The sequence below is a fragment of the Lutra lutra genome, chromosome 5, assembly GCF_902655055.1.
Source record: "Lutra lutra chromosome 5, mLutLut1.2, whole genome shotgun sequence".
Classification (NCBI taxonomy): Eukaryota; Metazoa; Chordata; class Mammalia; order Carnivora; family Mustelidae; genus Lutra; species Lutra lutra.
Window position 1 is genome coordinate 135,106,637 of NC_062282.1, and position 21,509 is coordinate 135,128,145.

General features: G+C 42.3%; 1 protein-coding gene across 3 annotated transcripts in view; it reads right to left on the bottom strand.

Annotated features, from left to right (window-relative positions):
• Nucleotides 1-21,509, bottom strand: part of EPB41L4A (erythrocyte membrane protein band 4.1 like 4A) — a 258,448-nt gene that overhangs the window by 27,351 nt on the left and 209,588 nt on the right. For 2 of the 3 annotated variants that reach the window (XM_047729878.1, XM_047729877.1), the window contains exons 15-18: nucleotides 20,109-20,192; nucleotides 19,007-19,117; nucleotides 10,383-10,430; nucleotides 9,304-9,381 (exon numbers count right to left, since the gene is read on the bottom strand). In XM_047729878.1, coding sequence (XP_047585834.1) covers nucleotides 9,304-9,381; nucleotides 10,383-10,430; nucleotides 19,007-19,117; nucleotides 20,109-20,192 — 321 coding nt within the window. The remainder of the gene's footprint in view (nucleotides 1-9,303; nucleotides 9,382-10,382; nucleotides 10,431-19,006; nucleotides 19,118-20,108; nucleotides 20,193-21,509) is intronic. The other variant, XM_047729879.1, reaches the window with a different exon arrangement.

The window sequence follows — 21,509 nt, forward strand, 5'->3', positions numbered from 1 at the left end:
GATACTGTTTCATAAATATTCTAACAAGGCACATTAAAAATGTAAGGCTCATTGGAGAGTCACAACAGAAGCACATTTTCTCTGAGTAATGGGTTGTGTAGCTGCCTTAGTCTGTAATGAAGTTTGAAATTACACCCTTACAAAAGGCCTCTGGTTAATGGAGCCTCATTACAAGAATGAAAGTGTCACTTCTTCCATCCCTGAACTGCTCCAGAAAACACAGGTGCTATGTGGAAAGGAAAAATCCTAGCCCTAAAAGCAAGAATATTATAATGCTCAATCCTTAAAAGGCAGGAGTGAATTGTTCTGTGCATGAGAGAATAAAGAAATAGACATTTAAGTAAAAGATGTCCTCTCTTAACAAGTTTGCCTTGTGTCATTTATCCCTAAGTATGGGATATACCAGTGTTGCGTTTTTGCTCCTCTCCTGCTGTATTTTAATTTTGATGTAGAGATTTACATTTCGAAGAATAAAAACACTGCAAGCATTGTATCGACATAATCCCTTTTAAAAAGTCAAATGTGCTCTCATAGGACAGGTAGGCATGACAGTCTCAAGGGGAAAAAAGGAGTCCACTGTCAGTTACACTGGGGACTCATTTTCAAATGTTGCATTTAAAAGTGAACCTCAAAAATGCTAAGTGCTTCTTTCATGCACTCTTCAAGGTAAGAACTACAGGTCCCATATTTTGTCCATTTCCTCATCCACAAGTAAGGAGAGTTAACAGCTGGGTTAGGAAGACTATCATAACAAGACTTCTATTTTTCAATTACTATATAAGAGAGACCACTGCTTTAGAATAAAGCATAATCCAACAATGTTTCTGAATATGAGAATTCTAAACATTTCCCATATGGTTCACCAAACTTGAACACCCTTTTCCAGACCTATGCAATTTAGATTATGACTGCACTTGACAATTAAAGTCTGCAAAAGGTTTTGAAGACGAAATGCCATATAATCACTTGATAACAATAATGAAGATAATGACTATCCCTGGTCTCTTTCTTACTTCCCAATTACAGTTCTGCCTCTTCTACGAAATTCCTTATGTTACCAAACCCCATGGACCTCACTTGGCCCTCTACCTTTACCTGGGCAGTTTTGTTCCTAACAGAACCTTCCTTTCTAGCAGTTCTTAAGTCACTCCTTGTTCACTGGGATAAAGACCACATTTAAGGCTGAACCTGAGAAAGCCCACGGAGCTAATGTATGACAAAGCTTCAAGATGAACGGTGCTCCTGAGCTCTGCCTCATCCCAGCTCCGGGCAAATTGCTTATCTTAGGTCAAGTCTGTCTCTTCATCTACCGAATTACTGCAAAGATCCTTTCTAGCTTTAAAACTCTACGTTTTCTCTCTTTGTGTTTTATTTCCAAGCCAGTGAGAGATGTCGAAACCAACCTCTCTTCTTCAGTGATAGCATGACCGTCCAGACAATTGCTTCATATGGCCACTCCATTGCTAATATTAAGCCTGCGGGTCCCAAGTGATTGTGGACTTGCGTTTCTCATCAACTCATTCATTTCTGGATCACCTGCTATAAACCAATCTTCATCTATTTTTTCAGTAATTTTTCTTCCCTGGGGAAATTTATGTTGGTTCCAGGCATCTGTCAACACACTCCCTGAAGACCAGCAAGCAAAAAATTCATTTGCTTTTCCCAACCTACCCCCATCAATAAATTATTCTCATTTGCCCTTAAAGGTGTTTCTGTCTCTTCCATTTATTCCTTATGCTTTCCCTACAAAAATGGGCTGCCTTTGGTGCAATTTCCCTTTCAAACTCTTTCTGTTTTCATAATTTTGCAACCTACTTCGCCCTCGAGGGCTCAGTAATCTGACAGCATTCCTCGGTTGCTATAACTTTGTACTACTAGAGTCATCTCTGTCAACTTTGATTATGCTCTGGAAGCCCTAAATCATCCATATCAAATACCTAAATCTTGATAGGACTTATTAAAGTGGAAATCAGTAACCCTTGCAATCTGCACCATGGTGAACACTGTTTTTACTGGCTTCAGATGAACTGCCCTCTCCAGACCCCCAGTTTTTACCTTGCTGCAAACAAGGGACAAATAAGGGACAGGGCAACAGAGAATGCTTTCAAGGGGACCTATTTTCAGGCAATGAGGAAAAACTACCCACTGGTTTAAGCTTGCTACCATTCAAAGCTCATCCTTTTCCTTGAGGCACAAGGATAATAAGTTGGGGTTTTTTGTTGTTTTGTTGTTGTTGTTTTATTTAATGACTCTAACAACCAGAAAACCCTACCAAAAGCTTCATCTTCTAGATTTGCCCTTCTCAGATGTATCATCCCTACAAGTTGCAGCGCCACAGAAGACAGCTTTTGTCTTCCTTTCTTTTTTTTAAGCAATAACATAAGAGAATTTGTGGAATGTATTTATTATTTAAAACCATTTTAACCCATTATTCAGACACAGATTCTCAAGATACCTAAAAGGCAAGAGGAAACTCTAACTACACCTGTGGTGGAATGAATTCATTAGGAACACTGACTTTTTCATTAGAGGGAGCTGGGCCCCATTTTACAGATGTATTGGGGACTTCAGATGAAACTGAGCAGTGCTGAACATTCTCGTTCATCTATTAGTCTCTGCTTATTATGCAAGGCACATTCTACTTTTCAAAGCACCTTCATTGCCTCCTAGACCCTTATAAACCTCTTGTGAGGTAGGCAGGGCTGGTATTATTCCGTGTGTGTGTTTTGGGGTGGGGGTGGGGGGTGGTGGGACTAAGATGCAGAGGGTAAAGTAACCAGGAACTCACCACTGTGCTCTCCCAAGTAGGGTCACACTCATAACACAGGCTCCCCTCTTCTTTGCCCTGAGCTCTACCGTGCTAGCACGCATGCGCGCGCGCGCACACACACACACACACACACACACAGCCTCACACACATTATTCACATGTTGATCACGCACATGCCCCAGGATAAAAGGAAGGACAAACCCAAATGGTCCTCTGCCGCCAATGTCCCCTAGTCCTGCTCTCACCTGAAGCCACTCACTTCTCTTGCTCTTTTAATCCTCTCCAGGCTACAGAGTTACTTCCACATTTATGCTTATGCAAAAGACACCAGACAACTTCTCTATCACTGCCCCCCGGCCCCCTCCAAATCTCCCACCTCAAAATCCTAAAAGCCTAGCAACACATCAAAGCTAATGACTAAGTAATCCACAGAGTCTCCCCAGTGAACGCTCGAAGAACTGACTGCCTATTTTCATCAATAGCACAAAAGATATTTTGCAGACTGGTTTCTTCGGCTGTAAAGGATATTTTATTAAGCTCAAGGTATTTTAAGGGAAATCTCAGCTTGTGAAAGGTTTTACTCTGATAAGTCTACTCCCTTGGTTCTCCTTCAACATACACCCTGGGCAAGTCCAGAGCAAGACCCAGAGGCTCAGACCTTTGGGGACCAGCTGGCTGAACCTTCTGATCTCAGGTGCAAGACTCAAAATTCTAACTAGTGAAAGTGGGTATAATCGAATATTCACATAGATCATTAGCTTCATACTGCCTTGTACTTGCTGGGTTCCCAATTTGATGAATTAATTTTTTTTTAAATTTTTTTATTTATTTAACAGAGATCACAAGTAGGCAGAGAGGGAGGCAGGGAGAGAGAGAGAGGAAGAAGCAGGCTCCCCGCTGAGCAGAGAGCCCGATGTGGGGCTGGATCCCAGGACCCTGAGATTATGACCTGAGCCAAAGGCAGAGGCTTTAACCCACTGAGCCACCCAGGCGCCCCCCAATTTGATGAATTTAGTCAAACCGACTGTTTCACAAATCAGTAGAGCAAAAGTAGTCATTTCTAAAGAAAACTGAAGCATTTCAGTTGTTAATCCCACCAGTGAATTGAAATATCAATTTCATTTCCCATTATCCATCTATCCTTCACTGTTTCGATCATAAGGACCCCTTGATAAATGTTTGGGGGTCACAAAGACACCCCCTTAAGAATCTGATGAAGGCTACAGACCCTATCACCAGAAAACCGTATACTTGGAAACACAGAGATTTTTTTTTTCTTTTAAGATTTTATTTATTTATTTGACAGAGATCACAAGTAGGCAGAGAGGCAGGCAGAAAGAGAGAGGAGGAAGCAGGCTCCCCACTGAGCAGAGAGACTGATTTGGGGCTTGATCCTAGGACCCTGAGATCATGACCTGAGCGGAAGGCAGAGGCTTTAACCCACTGAGCCACCCAGGTGCACCGGAAACACAGAGATTTTTACACACAATTTCATGAAGCCATTCAATTTCATGAACCTACTGATGAATCAGAGACTAAGAAGGCCTTGTCTGAAAAGAACCACGTGTGTAAAGGTAGGGAACATGGGAGCAAGGAAGACAGGACTAAAGAAAAGTGGGAAGAGCTGGAGAAGGGGCGGAGGAGAGGGGGGCAGGCCAAGAAGAGCCTGACTTCAAGGCCAAATATCAGACCATGTGATCCTACTGCCAAACATCTCACTTTCTCGGTTTTAAGTGATGTTCATGTGACCCATTCGACAACAGAGATCAGTATATCCCTCACCTTAAAGATGAGCAAATTCAGATTTAAAGTGGTTTCAAGAGTTGCCTAAGGTCAAACAGCAGGGCATGACAGAACCGAGGCCCTGACCCACATCTTTGGGGGGGTTTTCCTGATGCTTCCCTGGCTCCTAAGCGGAAGCAGAACTCAAAGAAGATAGGAGAGGGCACCTGGGTAGCTCAGTGAGTTAAGCCACTGCCTTCTGCTCAGGTCATGATCTCAGGGTCCTGGGATCGAGCCCGCATCGGGCTCTCTGCTCAGCAGGGAGCCTGCTTCCTCCTCTCTCTCTCTGCCTGCCTCTCTGCCTACTTGTGATCTCTGTTTGTCAAATAAATAAATAAAATCTTAAAAAATAAAAAAAGAAGATGAGAGAAAGGAAGACAGATTGGAGAGAAGCTAAGGAAAGAAAATGAAAGGAACTGAGTGAGGAAAAATAATGTGAGAGAAAGATAAAAAGGGAGACAAGAGGACAGAGATGAAGATACAGGGACACTAAGGGGAAAATAAGTGTTTGTCATCTTAAATGTTACAACGACAAATGGCGCTCCAACTTCCAGCTCATTATTGAAAAAAAAGGGGGGGTAAAAATCTGTCTATTCAAACCTTGAAACCTAGAAAACTGTAGGACACTCATCCAGATTATAAAAATAATAAAGGAAAAACAACTAAAATGGAAAGGCATAAAGAAAGACATCAACAACTCACCAGATCAAGGAGGAAGCCAAGCCCTTGGGTGCTGTGGGGAACCGTGTGGAATGGAACACAGGTGTGAACACACAACAGACAGGAGGACCCTCATGCACCTGGCCTCCACAGCTCTGGACCCAAAGGTGAGAGTGAAGGTGCTTACCTACAGTTACATTTTTCTGAAATCGAAATTGGGGTTTTTTTTTGTTTTTTTTTTTGTTTTTAAAGATTTTATTTATTTGTTTGTCAGATAGAATGAGCACAGGCAGACAGAGAGGCAGGCAGAGGCAGAGGGAGAAGCAGGCTCCCTGCCGAGCAAGGAGCCCTACATGGGACTCGATTCCAGGACGCTAGGATCATCACCCGAGCTGAAGGCAGCCGCCCAACCAACTGAGCCACCCAGGCGTCCCTGAAATCAAAATTGTTTTAAACAACAATCCGTGTTCCTAATACCAGCCTTCCAGAGTTGGTATGAATTATTATTACTTACTTTTAATGGTTATGAAAAGCCACAGCAACTGCTATGGATAAAGCTGATTTGTGAACATTGTTGCATTCACTTGTGTTTCTCCTCACACAAAATGAGAGAGTTTTAAGTTGTTATCCACCAGAACAGTGAAGCGGCTTAAGATCCAACAGGTCGACATGGGACAAAACAAAAAGGGCACCTGGGTGGCTCAGTGGGTTACGCCTCTGCCTTTGGCTCAGGTCATGATCTAAGGGTCCTGGGATCGAGCCCCACATTGGGATCTCTGCTCAGCAGAGAGCCTGCTTCCCTCTCTCTCTGCCTGCCTCTCTGCCCACTTGTGATCTCTGTCTGTCAAATAAATAAAATCTTTAAAAAACAAAACAAAACAAAAAACCCCACTATTCCCAAAGTGGCCTCAAACCTAACAGGTTAAGTCTTCCTTATATTTAAAAAAAAAAAATCCACAGGCACCTGGGTGGCTCAGTCAGTTAAGCATCTGACTTTGACTCAGGTCAGGATCCCAGGGTCCTGGGATTGAGTCCTGCATCAGGCTCTCTGCTTAGCAGGGAATCTGCTTCTCCTTCTGCCCCGTCATCCCACTCGTGCTTGCTCTTTCTCATTAAAACAAACAAATACAATCTATCCTTGTTTAAAAAAAAAAAAAGTTCCAGCAAGAAGGAATGACAAAGGGAACAATACCCCAAAGACTACAAAGATCACACACAATCTCCAAAGGAGTAAATCTGGGTCTGTCCACAGTTCTACTGGACACACCAGAGGCTTCAAGAAATGTTCAAAAACCAATGCTGCACAGTCTCTTCCCTGATGCCCCCGGCTACGGCTCCCACAGGGAGACAGGAAGGCAAGGAGGGTCAGGTTCGGGCTCTGGTTTCAGAGGTAATCAAGTACTGGGGCTGAATTGAGAGACTTGGCCGGCAGGAAGGAGAACACCAGCATGTCCAGGATTCAGTCTGCCCCATTCTAAAGTTACCCGGTTCCTTTAATAACAGCACAAAGGCTGCTGCTGAGAGCTTGGCTGTGTCACACTGCTGGCCGAGATAAGGTAGGATGAGGCTGAAAAAAATGCATCCTCTCCCCCAAAAAGGAGTTTTTTGAACAAGTTGGAAGTCAGACATGAGGAAACAACCCTTCATCACAGACAGAAGACATATTGGGACGGGCAGAAGAGGTGCCATTTAAATATTCAGATCTCTGATGTGAAATGAACGGGCTCCGGCAAAATCTAAAAAGCTATAATAATGGGATGAAGGGGTGAGCGGTAACAGAACATAATGAGGACTCAGCGCCCACAGACGGTATAATGTGTCTGCCCCCCTCCTTCCCTGCGCACTGTCACCTCTGCATCAGAATTTTCAGGAATGGAGAATGGAAATGGAAGACGTATTTTTCCCTCTGCCCAGGTTTTGCTACACCCTAGACCTCATCTTCTACAGACACAGGCAATGTATGTAACCCTCGGGCAGTATTTCTACAGGTAAAATAAATGAGTTTGAAAGCCTTTGGGTCAGAGTGTGTTTTGAAAGTGATTTCTCATTAATAGCCTTACAAAGTACATTGGCATGTCAACATTCAGAACCATCACCACTCTCAAAAACACCACTAATACACTATAAAGAAAGCCAATCTACAAAATCATTTAGGGAGGGCAAAGGGAGAAACTGGTTAGGGAGAAAACATGTATGAGGAGCATTCAAACTGGATCAGAAACTGGATTAGAAACAGGCTGCTTAAGGCTTTGCTGGCAACCAAACAGTGCTTCGTAAGAGCAGCAAATGGCGCCATGAGCACTTCTGACCCCAAGAGACAATGGTGTTAAACAGGCCACCTTCTGAGAAGTTGAGACTCAAAGCATATATGAGCATGACTTAGAATACAACAAACAAAACAGAAGCAGACGTGCTAAGATACTGGCTTGATCAGTAAGTGCAAACAGGAGGAAAATCTGTTATTCCTTCTTTGCTTTGTTTCGTGTGGTTTATGCAGATGCTGAATTTTACAGCAGGAAGAGGGTGCCTGAGGGAAAAGTTACCCTCCACACCTGCGTTTTTACAAATGAAGAAACTGTCAGCATTTCCTTGAGAAAGGTGTCCTAACACACTGAGATCTCACCCCTGTCTAGTGTGGCTCCAGCCCCAAGGAAGGCTCCACAGAGAAAGCTTTCCTAAGAAAACAACCCACAATCACAATGCTGTCTGGGCTATTGTTACACAGGCTTTATCGTCAGGCAGGCCAATTCAGCGTGTGCCAAGCACAGGGCTCCAAGTATGGGAGAAGGACCTCGGAGATTATCTCCTCAGGCTGCCTCACTTTACAGAAGGGAAAAAGACGACCCAGGAAAACAAAGCAAGCAAGCCAGCACTCCACATCAGGTGGGAACGGGTTTCTCAGCAGTGGCACTACTGACATCTCTTGGACCAGATACTTCTTGGGTGACCTGTGCACTGCAGGATACCCACCCAACACCTACACAACTGTGACAATCAAGAGTCTCAAAAACATGGCCAAACATCCTCAGAAAGTGGAGGGGCAAGACAGAATTGCCCCAGGTTAAGAATGACTAAGTTAGAAACTGGGATGACCAGGGACTCCTGGGTGGCTCAGTCGTTAAGCGTCTGCCCTCAGCTCAGGTCATGACCCCAGGGTCCTGGGAAGGAGCCCCACATCAGGCTCCCTGCTTGGTGGAAAGCCTGCTTTCCCTCTCCCACTCCCCCAACTTGTGTTCCCTCTCTCACTGTGTCTGTCTCTGTCAAATAAATAAATAAAATCTAGAAAAACAAAACAAAAGAAAGAAAGAAAAGGAAGGGAGGGAAGGAAACTGGGACAACCAGCAACCCAATCCGTCTCACTCCCAGCACAGAGCTCTCTCACATATGTTCATGTACACGAATGAGGCTGAGACTATGAAATCTAGGAAACATGAAGTCTCTTGGTTTTGGCTGGACAAAGTAAGTAACGTCACGTTAAAAGATACTAAAGGGAGAAATCCCTCTAGAATGGTCACATTTCTTACCATCCTTAGACAAAGTCACTACACATTGTACCTAAATACAGATCATCTTTTTTTTTTTAATTAACAAGAAGGGACCCTTGTTGTCAAGTTATTTAATCATCTTATTATAAAGATAAGCAAAACAGTGCCAGATTCCTTCTTAAACACAGAAGAGAAAATCAGACTTAAGAAATAGGATGCACAGGGGTGCCTGGGTGGCTCAGTTGGTTAAGTGTCTGCCTTTGGCTCAGGTCATGATCTTGGGGTCCTGGGACTGAGTCCTACATCGGGCTCCCTGCTCAGTGGGGAGCCTGCTTCTCCCTCTCCCTCTGTCTGCCGCTCCCCCTGCTTGTGAGCTCACACGCACAGGCTCTCTCTCTCTCCCTCCCTCTCTGTCAAGTAAATAAATAAAATCTTGAAGGAAGGAAGGAAAGAAGGAAGGGGAGGAAAGGGAAGGGGTGGAAAGGGGAGGGAAAGGGAAGAGAAAAAAAAAAAAAGGAAAGAAAAAAGAAATAGGATACACAGCTTCTACCACCACCAGCAACCCCTGATTTTGGAGTTCCAGATAACTACAGTATCAAATATTACCTGTTTCTCTTTTTCCGGTGTTCTCTATTAGAATTTTCTGATTCACTACCACTGCTCGTGTTACAGCGTGAGCGTGACCTGAAGACAAAATGAGAAGAACGAAAGAAAAAAAAACCACACATTTATGACAAATAAAAAATTTCAGAAAGGTTCACTTTGTTTCTTCGGATAGAATTTTGCAATAAAATGACTAATCCAAACATCAGTAGCAGTTATTATCCCTCCCTCAGTCAGTGATCCTCGATTCAGTCAGACATCTGAATGAGTCTACAGACATGTGAAAGCAGATTAGGGCAAATGTCACCACGCTCCCCAAAAAGACCACAAAATAAAGCATTTCCAACAAAATCTGCCATGGCAAAGCTCTACACCCCTGCAGTGGACTAAATATGAGCACAAAGTCCTGTCGCACCCCCTGCCCCATATCAACGGAGGTAGAGTTTATTTCCCCTCCCCTGGATTAGCACTGGAGCTGTAACGGACTTTAACAGAATGATGTGGAGGGGCTATACTCTGCCAGGTCCCAAACTATCTATCTGTTCACGGAGCGGGCAGCTCCTGCTTCCTCCTGGCTGCCATCTCAAGAAGCCGAGAACAGCCAGGTGGAGGGACCACAAAGAGAGAGAGAAGCCTCAGGTTTCCCACCATTTTGCCAAGACATCAAACAAGAGAGAGAGAGAGAGAGGCCTCTTGAATATTCCAGGCCCAGCTGCCCTCTGACTGCAGCTCCATATGAGACTAGCAAAACTAGCCTGTTCAATCAACAGAAACACACAACATATATATGGTGGCTTTAAGCCACTAAGTTTTGGGGTGGTTTTATTGTAGCAATAGATAACCAAGATACAAAGAAGATACAAAGATACAAAGAAGCAGGAAAAAAAGAAATTGCTAAGGATCCTACAGAATGGAAGACTGGGAACCAAAGGAAGCCAAAGCTGGTATCTCCAAGTTAATTCTTTCATAATGACCTTAAAGCAGTCACTAACAACAACAACCCCCACCCTGGCTGATCCTTCTTCCTTCTCCCCGACCCTCCTTCCATTTTTTTTTTCCTCCTTCCATTTTTATGTTTTTACCTCCTCCTTTGTTTTAGATCTGAGTCTTCACCACTGTTATGGGCTTTCCTATAGAAAACAAATAAATGAAGATATTAAAGAAAATAGAAAATTATCCATTGCCTAAGGAAAGCACAGCAAAATGAGTTTCACTTCAATTCCTGCATATCTGTTTTGTATTCGTTCATTCGACAAACGTTTAAATCACACAATATGCCAAGTCTCAGAAGTAGAACGTATCACCAACTGGCCTCAAAAAGCCAACAAGCTCAAGGAGGCTGCAAACAGTCTACCAGCCACAGTGCACAGCATGTCTGTGAGGTATGATTCACCCAATGATGGGATGTTCTGCAGTTCCTACGTCTGTGATCTGCCAAGTTAAGTTCTGCCATAATCGGACTGACGCCAGCTCTTACTTGCATGCTCTTCCCAACACCCTGGCTTCCAAGGCCCTTGACCATTTCTCTCATAACCTCTTCATAGTAACTCAGCAGACCACATTATGGCCACACTTGGGACTTTATCATCTGTAACCACCACCAAACATGTTGGTCTCTGGCCACCATCTCTTCCCCTTCCTATTCATGCTCCTGAACAGATTTGATGGAGCATCTTGGTTTAAACATGCAGGCTCTGGGGCACCTGGGTAGCTCAGTGGGTTAAGCCTCTGCCTTCGGCTCAGGTCTTGATCTCAGGGTCCTGGTATCGAGCCTCGCATCAGGCTCTCTACTTGGCGGGGAGCCTGCTTCCCCCTCTCTCTCTGCCTGCCGCTCTGCCTACTTGTGAACTCTCTCTGTGTGTCAAATAAATAAATAAAATCTTTAAAAACAAAAACAAAAAACATGAGGGCTCTAGAGCCAGACAACCTGAAGGTGGGTCCCCTCCTCTCCCCACCAAAAAGGTGTGTGATTTCAACAAAATTACTTCTTAGCTAAGTGCCTGTTTTCATGGAACCTCCCACAAAGGATTGTTATGATATGAGGATAAAATGAATTAATACATTTAAAATGCACAGAGCAGGACCTGGCTCACTGAAGCAACCAATAACTATTAGCTGCAATTATTATTGTTTATTTCCACTACGCCCCTTCTGCCTTTCTTTGACCTCAACAGAACTGTTTGCTCACTGACCTTGCTAATTTCCATCCATTCCTCTCGGCCTTTCTTCATTTCCTCCCTGACTCAACTGAGATTTCCACCATTTTGATAACCTGTACGCCAGTACTCACAACTTCCTCCAATTCTCTGTTTTTGGTTCGGTATTTCTGGCAAGATCCCACGCATGGGTGAGTCAAACTATTCAGGTTCTCTGAGCCAGCCTTCGGCAGCTGTCTGGGCAGTGCCAGGGGGAGTTACACAAAAGGGCACGTTAGTTATACTACAAAATCCATGTTCACAAACTTCATGTGACTCCACAACATCCTACCACCTTTCTCTGATCTAAGTACTCTCACTCTGCAAAGCAATTTCCGACTCTTTTTACCTCACAACCCTCTGATACACCAGTCCCTCTGCATCAGCCTCTGACTTTGTTTTCTCCTTCCAAAGAAAAAGTAGCCATCAGATGGCAACTCTTTCATCTTCCTGTTACCAAAAATAACACTTGCCTACATCTCCTGTGTTATTTACAGATCTGTCCCTACAACTAAGGTCAGTCACTCCTTCTGTGTTGTCTGGGTCCCATCACCTCTTACCTTCTCAATGACTTTCAGTAACCACCCTCCTACCTCTCAGATATATTCAACTTATCCATATAGAAAATTCTCTCACCAGCTTTTCACATTACCAAGTTTCTACTATTTAAGCACACACAGGCATGGGGCGCCTGGGTAGCTCCATCAGTTAAATGTCTATCTTCAGCTCAGGTCATGAACTTGGGGTCCTGGGATTGAGCCCTGCATGGGGATCTCTGCTCAGCAGGAAGCCTCCTTCTCCCTCTCCCTCTGCCCCTCCCCACTGCTCATGCTCTCTCACTCTCAAATACATAGTTAAAATCTTAACATATATATATACACACACACATGTCTGCTGGATTCCATATCCCCCTTCATTTTTTTCCCAGTCTCTCCTCTCTCTTTGAAAGCATCAAACTTCTTGAGAGAGGTGCCTAAGCCCCTTGTCTCCGTTTCTTCACCCTTTCATATATGTGCCTTCACATGGATTGGGCAGACATGGCTATTTAATGCCATCATCATGACTGACATTCCCCCATTTCTCAAACATACTTATATCAAACAATATAATGTTGACAGGCCTCTCTGTCTTTACACCAAATTTTTCTATAATTTTTACTTAGTATAAACACAATTATATACTTTCACAGATGATCTCTACAGCGTTTAAGGAACACAGTTCCATTCGTATACAGGTTTTACACTTAAAGATAACAATTGCCTAGTTTTCTAATGCACCTATAGGTTGCTTCGTCATCCTTGTTTTGTTTTGTTTTTAAGATTTTATTTATTTATTTGACAGAGAGAGAGATCACAAGTAGGCAGAGAGGCAGGCAGAGAAGAGGGGGAAATAGGCTCCCCACTGAGCAGAGAGAGTCCAATGCAGGGCTTGATCCCAGGATCCCAAAATCATGACCTGAGCTGAAGGCAGAGGCTCAACCCACTGAGCCACCCAGGTGCCCCAAGTTTACCTTGTTTTATCACTAATTTCGTCATCCAAACTCTGAGAGCTGCAGAAGTCCTCCTGAGGTGGGAGAATACTTAGGTAATCTACAAGTTCCACTGACACCTTCCCTGAAACCCTGGATAGTCTGTTCCCTAGAACTGCTGCACAAATGTCACTTTGACTACTCCCTTCACCATCATCCAGGGAATTCCTTCTGCCCCTTTGGAAACGGATCCCATATTTCCAGTTCTTGGAACTAGATCCCATATTTCTAGTTCTTGGAACTGCTAGTCTTGGTTTTGGAGGAATGTACCTTCTAGCTGTTAACAGAGAAAGTCTGCGTGGCAGGTACTTTTTTTTTTTTTTTTTTTTTTTGAGACCTGGAATTTCTCAAAATATCTTTGACTCATGTAATTATAGTTTATCTGGGCTTAGAATCCTACACTGAAAAGAATCTCCCCTCAGCATTTTGAAGGCAATGCTCATCTTCTTTCTCTGATGTTGCTGTTAAGGAGCCCAATGCCGCCATTCTGGTTTGCCGACGTTTGTGTATGAACTTTTTTCTCTCATATCCCTTCCTTCCTCGAAGTTTTAAAAATTCTCCCTTAACCTATAATGTTTCGAAATTTGATGGTAATGGCTCTTGGTCTGGATCTAATTTTCCAGTCTATTATATCAAACCCTCCTTAGCTTCTCTCTACAACGTTTGATCATTCAGTCTGGGATATTTTCTTGTACTACTTCTTTAATACTTTCCTCTTCTGCATTTTTTCTTGGAAATTTCATTACTCGAATGTTTGATATCCAAGTTTGATCATTGTTTATCCTTATGTTCCACATATCTGTTTTAGTTTTGTTCTATCTTGGGGATGATTTCCTGATCTTCCAAATCTTCTACTAATTATTTTAAATTCTGCTACAGGAATTTTAAGTCTAAGAATTCCTATTTATTCTTCTCTTTTGATATCAATTTTTTTTTTTCCTCAGGATAATTATACATTTGGAGCGCCTGGGTGGCTCAGTCTGTTAAGCGTCTGCCTTGAGCTCAGGTCATGATCCCAGGGTCTTGGGACGGAGCCCCTCACGGGCTTCCTGCTCAGTGGGGAGTCTGCTCTCCCTCTCCTTCTGACCCTCCCCTGAGGTCGTGCTGTCTCTCAAATAAATAAATAAATCTTTTTTTTTAAAAAGACAATTATACCTTTATAACATGTTTCTTATATTGTCTCTATTTCCTGTGAGTACACACACACATACACACTGCTCATTGTGTGTTTCAGTCTCTCTCTTTCCAAACAGAAGCTATCTTCACATGCCAAGTGATTACGGCTCTCTCTGTATTTGTATTTAAGAATTCGGCACTAGAAGGACTGGAACCCTCTGGATGGTGCAGAGAATGTTAACTGATGGCTTCACTGCAGTGTGGATCAAAGAAATATGGGCAGTCTCAACTATTTCACTGGACGATCCTTTAAAAGTTGGTATCTGTATGTCTCTTCTATTGTATCTGTTTTTCTCATAGTGAGATTCTCTGATCTCCTGCTTGGGAGATACCTATCTGGCTTCTAGCATTCTGGGAATGAAGAAGAAAGGGAGCTCTTTAGTAAGCAGATTTTCACTCTAGATTTTTTCCCCCCTGTGGCCAAAATTTCTCTGTCTCTTTTCTCTACAAGTAACTTCCTCTGAAGGTAATTCTCCTCAACCAAGCCAAATAAATGCTGGAGTTTCTCCCAGCTCTGTCAAGGTCTTGGTCTTTGCATTCTATCTACCTAGCAACCTCCCCTCTGTTTCATATTTCAATTTACAACTTTACGAAATTTATATTTTAGCCAATAGCCAATCTAGCTCCAGACTTCTATCCAACAACCCATGTGATTCCCGCACTTCGACTTCTTTGCAAAGACACCACAAATGCAACAGACCAAAAACCACTCACAGTTGTCCCTTTCAAGCTTGTCATTTCCCAGTGATTATTATTTCAGTGCATCACACTTCAAGCCTGGATTTTATCCATGACATCAGTCATCTTTCACCCGTCATATCAAACCTCCCAGCCCTACTGATTTTACCTCCCAACAGGTCTCAAAACCATCTACTTCCTTGAATTTCCACATCACCACCTTGGCCCAAGCTCCCATTAGCCTTTGCCAGGACTCACATGGTAGCCCCAGGTCTCTCTTTCCCCTAATTCTCTTTTCCACCTTTTCTCCACAGGACAGTAAGGCTCATCTTTACACCACATAAATGTGATCTTGATTCACCATCCTTCTAAAACTACTGGGTCTAACAACCCAAATCCTCAACAAGGCTCAGGTGTCCTATGAGGTGCTTCTCTCTGGACTCATTTATCCTTCTCATGAATGTTCCCCACTCCTTCCACCCTGAGGCCTGTGCACATGTTAGCTCTCTTTGCCTCTTCTTGTCTCAAATTCCAGCTCAAGCATCCAGTCTGAGAACCTTTCCCTGACCTCCTTGACTCAGCAACACAGCAAAACTCCCCATCATGGTGCCAGTAATACACGTACTTGAATGGTAAAAGTTATCAAGCAGTTATTCTTAGGACATATGTACTTTTCTGTGTGCATGTTAGGTTTCAGTAATTTTTTTTTTTAGTTCCCCTAGGCACCACATAACTCTATATATAAATGTCTAAGTACTCATGCATTTATATGATTCATAGATTTCCTTCCCCAAGAAACTGTAAACTCCTAAAGGGCAGAAACTTTCTCTATTGCTGTTTAACACAGTGCCTGCATAAAGTAGGCACTCAATAAACATTTCTGAGTATAGAGATACATAGGGGTGAAAATAAATTGTACTATCAGAAAGTACGTTGGCTTGCTTTTTCTAGAACAGGAATGTTTAACCAAGCAGGCTTCAAGGGTCTCCGTGAACCATGAAAATTTTATGAAAGTGTGTATGTTTATTTAATTATGTACTTTTCTCCCCCTAAGGAATGATCCAACCTTTCATCAGATTTTCAGAGTTCTGTCACCCAAAAAGGTTAAGGACCAGTGTTATAAACTCAGCCAGAATTTGAAAGATGTACCCATCTAATGACAAACAACTGGCAAAATATAAAATTCGGTATCTTTTGCAAAACACGTTATTCTGGCATCCATTACAAAATAGAATTTCCTATTATCAAATTTAAGTCCTTGAGATTCTTTCATGGTGCTGACAAATCTGTTTTAAATGTCAGAGTTACCCTAGCCATGCAGGGATTTGTGCCCTGGGGGCGAGGGAAATACCTGTGAAGATAAAGCCAGACTGACAGGGACAGGGACATTCAGAGGGCATTTACAGTAGAAAGGAACAAAGAATGAGATTTAGCTCTTCTTTGCCAGCGTGTAGCAAGGGCTGGTCTCCTCAAAACACGCACGCCCAATAAGCACGCCCAATAAAAGACCTTTCAAGTGATACACATAACCAGACAGAAGGCTCTATGGCTGCTCGGACAAAAAGATTCTCTTTCCTGTAAATCAAAACAGGCTTTCCCCTGGACTGTGCCAATGAAAGGATCCTGTGTCCACTCACCACAATTACTCATCTTTATTTCACAGGAAGCCAACACACACAAAAATTTGTCTCAATATAGAAGCCATTAAGGCTAGATTTCAAAATGTATATGCTCCAAACTATTTCAAACCTCCCAGCCCTACTGATTTTACCTCCCAACAGGTCTCAAAACCATCCACGTCCTTAAATCTCCACATCACCACCTTGGCCCAAGCTCCCATTAGCCTTTGCCAGGACTCACATGGTAGCCCCAGGTCTCTCTTTCCCCTACTTCTCTCTTCCACTGTTTCTCCACAGGACAGTTAAGACTCATCTTTACACAATACAAATGTGATCTTATATTTACCATCCTTCTAAAAACTACTGGGTTTGGGAAACCCAGTTTGGGAAAAAACTAATGTAAATTTTGGTCTATTTTGGCAAATATTGATAAATTCATTTCCGTGTATATTAAAATCAAAATGACCATCTGCTCGACATGTACAATTATATTACTTAGGGAATGCTGTCAAAGTACGCTAGTAATGAAGAACGAGAAACTATAGAAACCTACCTATTTAACAATAATCATGAAGTACCAAATTCTTAAAATATGTAGTGATTCCCACTACCCTTGCCCCCCACCCAACACACATACACACACAAATGTATTTTAAAGTATTTCTCTGTGGTATTGCCTGGGTTTTAAGTGTTGTCCAAGTTGAACCAATCCTTAATAGGGAGGGCAGGAAATCTTTTCCCCTCTCTATTTAAATGATGATTTATTATCCCTGCCTTTTATAGATGTACAGATCTGGATTCAAATCACACAGGACAGCTACCTCCATCCCCCAGCCTCCTTTTGTCATTGAGGCCAAGGGCTTTCCACTTTCCACTGGTACGCAGCCCCATCCCAACCCATCAATAATCTCCCCTGTTTTGTCAAGACTGGAAGTCTGAAACTACATTTTCTCAGATTCCTTTGCCCACTGGGTTCCACTTAGAGAGGCACTCAGGTGAGATCTGAAGGCAGGAGAAGGGGAGGCAAGTTTGCTTCTGACATAGCTACGGCATTCACTCTGGCACTCCTGAGCAATACAAGCCCCCAGCATTAGCTACAGAGGTGGTCCCTCCGGCAGGGGTAGCAAGAGTATTTGCTACATCAGCAGTGCCCATAGCAATGCCAGAAGAAAGCACAGATTCATGAAGTCTAGCTCCAAGGCGGAAAAAGCCTTCGTCCTGCCAGCCCAGGACTGGTACAGCATCCAGATCTCAGGGTGCACCTCCCTGCCTTTAATTCCTCCAGAGCTACTCAAACTTGCATGCAATTTCTCGCTTTAATCCCTCTCTGGTGGAAATGCCTACTGGTTAAATGATAAAGGCCATTTTCCACAAAGTTATTATGAGGATCAGATAATATATAGCACGCAATTTTGCTCAGAACTTGAAACATAATCAATGTCAACTATTATCCCTTTGTTCTGTCTAATCACCGGTGCTCATGATTTAGCTCCCCCTTTTCAGACCTATGAGGGGAAGGTGTTGCTGAACTTTGTCTCCTTAACCATCAAAGGATTTTGGTGAAGCTGGACCTCGTTTGAGAAAGCTGGGGAACATGACTCGGGGAAACTGGAAGAAGCCAAAGGAAATGAACCAGGGATGAACCAGCAAGTAACTATCAATAAGGGCAGAGAAGAAAGAAAGGCTTCTGTTTCCCTGATCCACGGTGATATTGATGGTTATCTGAGAACATGACATGAACCTGTCATAATTAGAAAAGTCACTTACAAAATACCAGTATGTAGGTACTCAAACTAAAATAGTCTCTGCAAAGTAGGAATGAAATGAATTTCACTGGTTAGTCATTTCTAGGTCTTCTTCTCTTGCACCTGTCACATTGCCTAGCCAGCTTTTTAGAAAGTCCAAAACTTCCAGATATGGACCTTTTTTTTTTTTTTTAATTAAGTACATTCAAATATAATCACAAAAACAACCTGACCTGCTGGGTAAAATGTAACAGGATCCATTTTTCCTGTGTTTTGAAAGGGGTTTTACTCAAGTTTATGCAACAACAGTCTGGAGAACAGAGTGCTAAGCCTGAGCTAAAATTTACCTATAATTTTATCTTCTCAGATCAGAACATTTAATATCTTTGATATATAAAAATATATCACTAATGCAATACATATTATATATATTACATATTATATATACTATATAATATATATTGTTAAAATAGATACCTAAGTTTTTATTTTTTTTTTAACATATCAGTCTTAAATGCCATACGGGGAGCAAGTTTCCTACCAGTAGTTTATGAAATTATTCTCTGAAATTTAGGCTGTTTAAAGAGAAATGCTTCAGGATGCCTAACTCATTTTATCTCAAAAAAAAAAAAAAAAAAAAAAGTAAGCTTTCTGTTACCTTGGGAGGACAGTCATGATATTATAAGAATAACTTGTGACAGAACTGTGACTGGGACCCAGAGGTTCTGTTACAAATTAAAAACCAAGGGGCTACGTTGAGCTCACCTCCTCCTCGTTGGCTGGACAGAGTCATCACTCCCACAGGAGGGGTTTCGGCGGCGCGTGTAGGGGAACTTCGGGGATTTCATGCGGTCATTGGGAGAGTGGTAGAGTCCACTGCAAGGGAAGAGGAAGGGTCAACAGTGCCCACAAAGGGCCTGGAGGAGCAGACAGCCCAGTCCCAGACTACACAAGTATTTGCCCCTTCAGGGATATACTGGATCACGGGCACATAGTTCTCTTTGCTGACAAGATTTATTGAAAGAAAACGGAGGTAAGATCTGGCAAATCAGATCCTAAGAGTCGTTATCTTTCAGGAATGGATTTGTGGGCCTTCGATGGTAAGAAATGAACACCGAAGTGATGGTAATAATAACAATTTGCATGTACAACAAACTTACCATATGCCACACACTGACTGAGCTAAAAGCTTTATATTCCTTATCCCAGCAAATCTTCATATCAGCCATAAGCACTGAGTTACAATTATTAGGCCCACGTAACAGAAAAGAAAGTGGAAATATGGAATGTTTGAGTGGCCCAAGTAAAGGAGCTAAGAAGTGGCCAGTTAGGATTTGAACCCCTGGGTCGTCGTAGCTGGGATCCCCAGGACTCTAAAGTCGGTAAGGTATAATGCAGGTCTGTTGCTGGTTTGGTAGCTGTGGACAGAAAGAAACTAAATATATGGATATTTTTGTGAATAAAGTTCTTCTAGGATCATTAGTCCTCAAATATACTTTTCAAGTATAGTTTTTTAAGAACTATACAGTAGAGGGGATTATCATTAATACGTCATTTAGAGTTCAAAACTATACTGTCTTACTCTAAGCCATCATAACAATATTCCAGGTAGTGTCTTAATACACACTAGTTTCCCTTTCTGTCTTCCAGGAGAAAGTTTCACCTTAGGATACATCCTGTTGATTTCTACTTAGAAAGTTCTTGGTCATGCTGATTTTAGGAATCTGACTGCCTCATCCACAGGTAGCAACACCCAGTCACAAAGCAGTTGGATTCCATTATTTAATTGGATTCCATTATTTAATGTGTCCTGATGGCTAATCCCATTTCTGCCATTCGCCTTTAGAAAAACAATGATTCTCTTTACCTCTGGGGGCCGTTGTCTTCCCACGGTGTGTGAGATTTGCTTCTTTGGGTATCAGGGCTGTTTTCATTCTTTGCTTTCTTAAAGCTTTAATTTAAAAAAGCAAAAAAAAAAAAAAAAAAAAAAAAACCATGGAATATATATTAACTGGAGAATAAAAGGAAGTTCACTCACATATTTCCTTCTTCAGTGAAACTGTTTAACAAATGTTTTAAAATGTGTTTTTACACCCGTGACTCATTCTAAAAAGGGTAGGAGGTGACTGCCTAAAAAAATTCACTTCTCCAGCAAGTATTTTTGGGCTCCCCTCCACCTTTTTTTCCTAGTATTACTGCTTTAAGTCAACAAAAGCCAGGTCATCCACTGTTAGGAAACTTGGAAGACAAGTCTATCTGCAGGACAGGAAGCAAGGGCAAGGGCAGAGGCAAGAAAAGAAAGCTGACAAGGAAGGAAAGCTGGAGTATGAGGGCTCCTGAGGCCGGCTCCTTCTTTTCAGCTCTGGACTTCAGTCTAAATCTGCGCAGGTGGGTCAGCCATGGACAAGTTCAGGCTACCCAAACTGACCTTTCCCGGCCCCCAGCTTCCGCCCTATCTTGGCATCATCCTTCCAAATCAGAAGGACTTCCAAATGCTATTTCCTGACCTAGTATCATCTTTCTGCCTGAAGAATGTAAATATAACTGAGCTGTTATTCAATCTCAACAAATTGTTTTAGACACATGTGGGGAGATACAGAGGAAAGGACTCATCAGAAGCCCCAGGCCTCCAATGAGGGAGAGGAGATGTATTACCTCTCACATCCCCAGAGTCTCAGCCCCAGGAAAAGATAGAGCTACTTAATTTCTAACTCACATTTAACCTTGGATTTTTGAGGAATCCCCTATATAAGTTGTCCTCGAACATGGTCATAGCAGGGTTCTTTATAACAGTCAACAAAGAAGAGAGAGGGGAAAAAAATGACAAGGTCATTTCAAAAAACGAAAATAAACTTGTATCCTAGGAGACTACACCCATACAGGAATTAATATAAACTAAAAAATTATGATTTGACAAAGGCACTTAACTCATCATATTAGCATATAGTAGGTAGGTTTTAATTTTTGACCAACATTCTTTTGATTAAATAATCTTTGGAAAATCAAGTGCCCAAAAATCTTACTTTTGAGGTGAGAAGTAATAAATACAATACATACTTAATAGTAGAAAGTGTGTGTGTTTAATAAATGAGAAAGAAAAAGGGAGAATGAGAAATTCAGAAGGGAGATGAAAGGGGAAATGGGATAGCAAGAGAAAGTTAGAGAAAAATGAAATCCTAATTTCATTTTATTTATTTTATTTTATTCATTTAATTAATTGCATTCACTCCCTAAGCCATTTCTCATCTGGGACTTGAGTGGGAAAAGC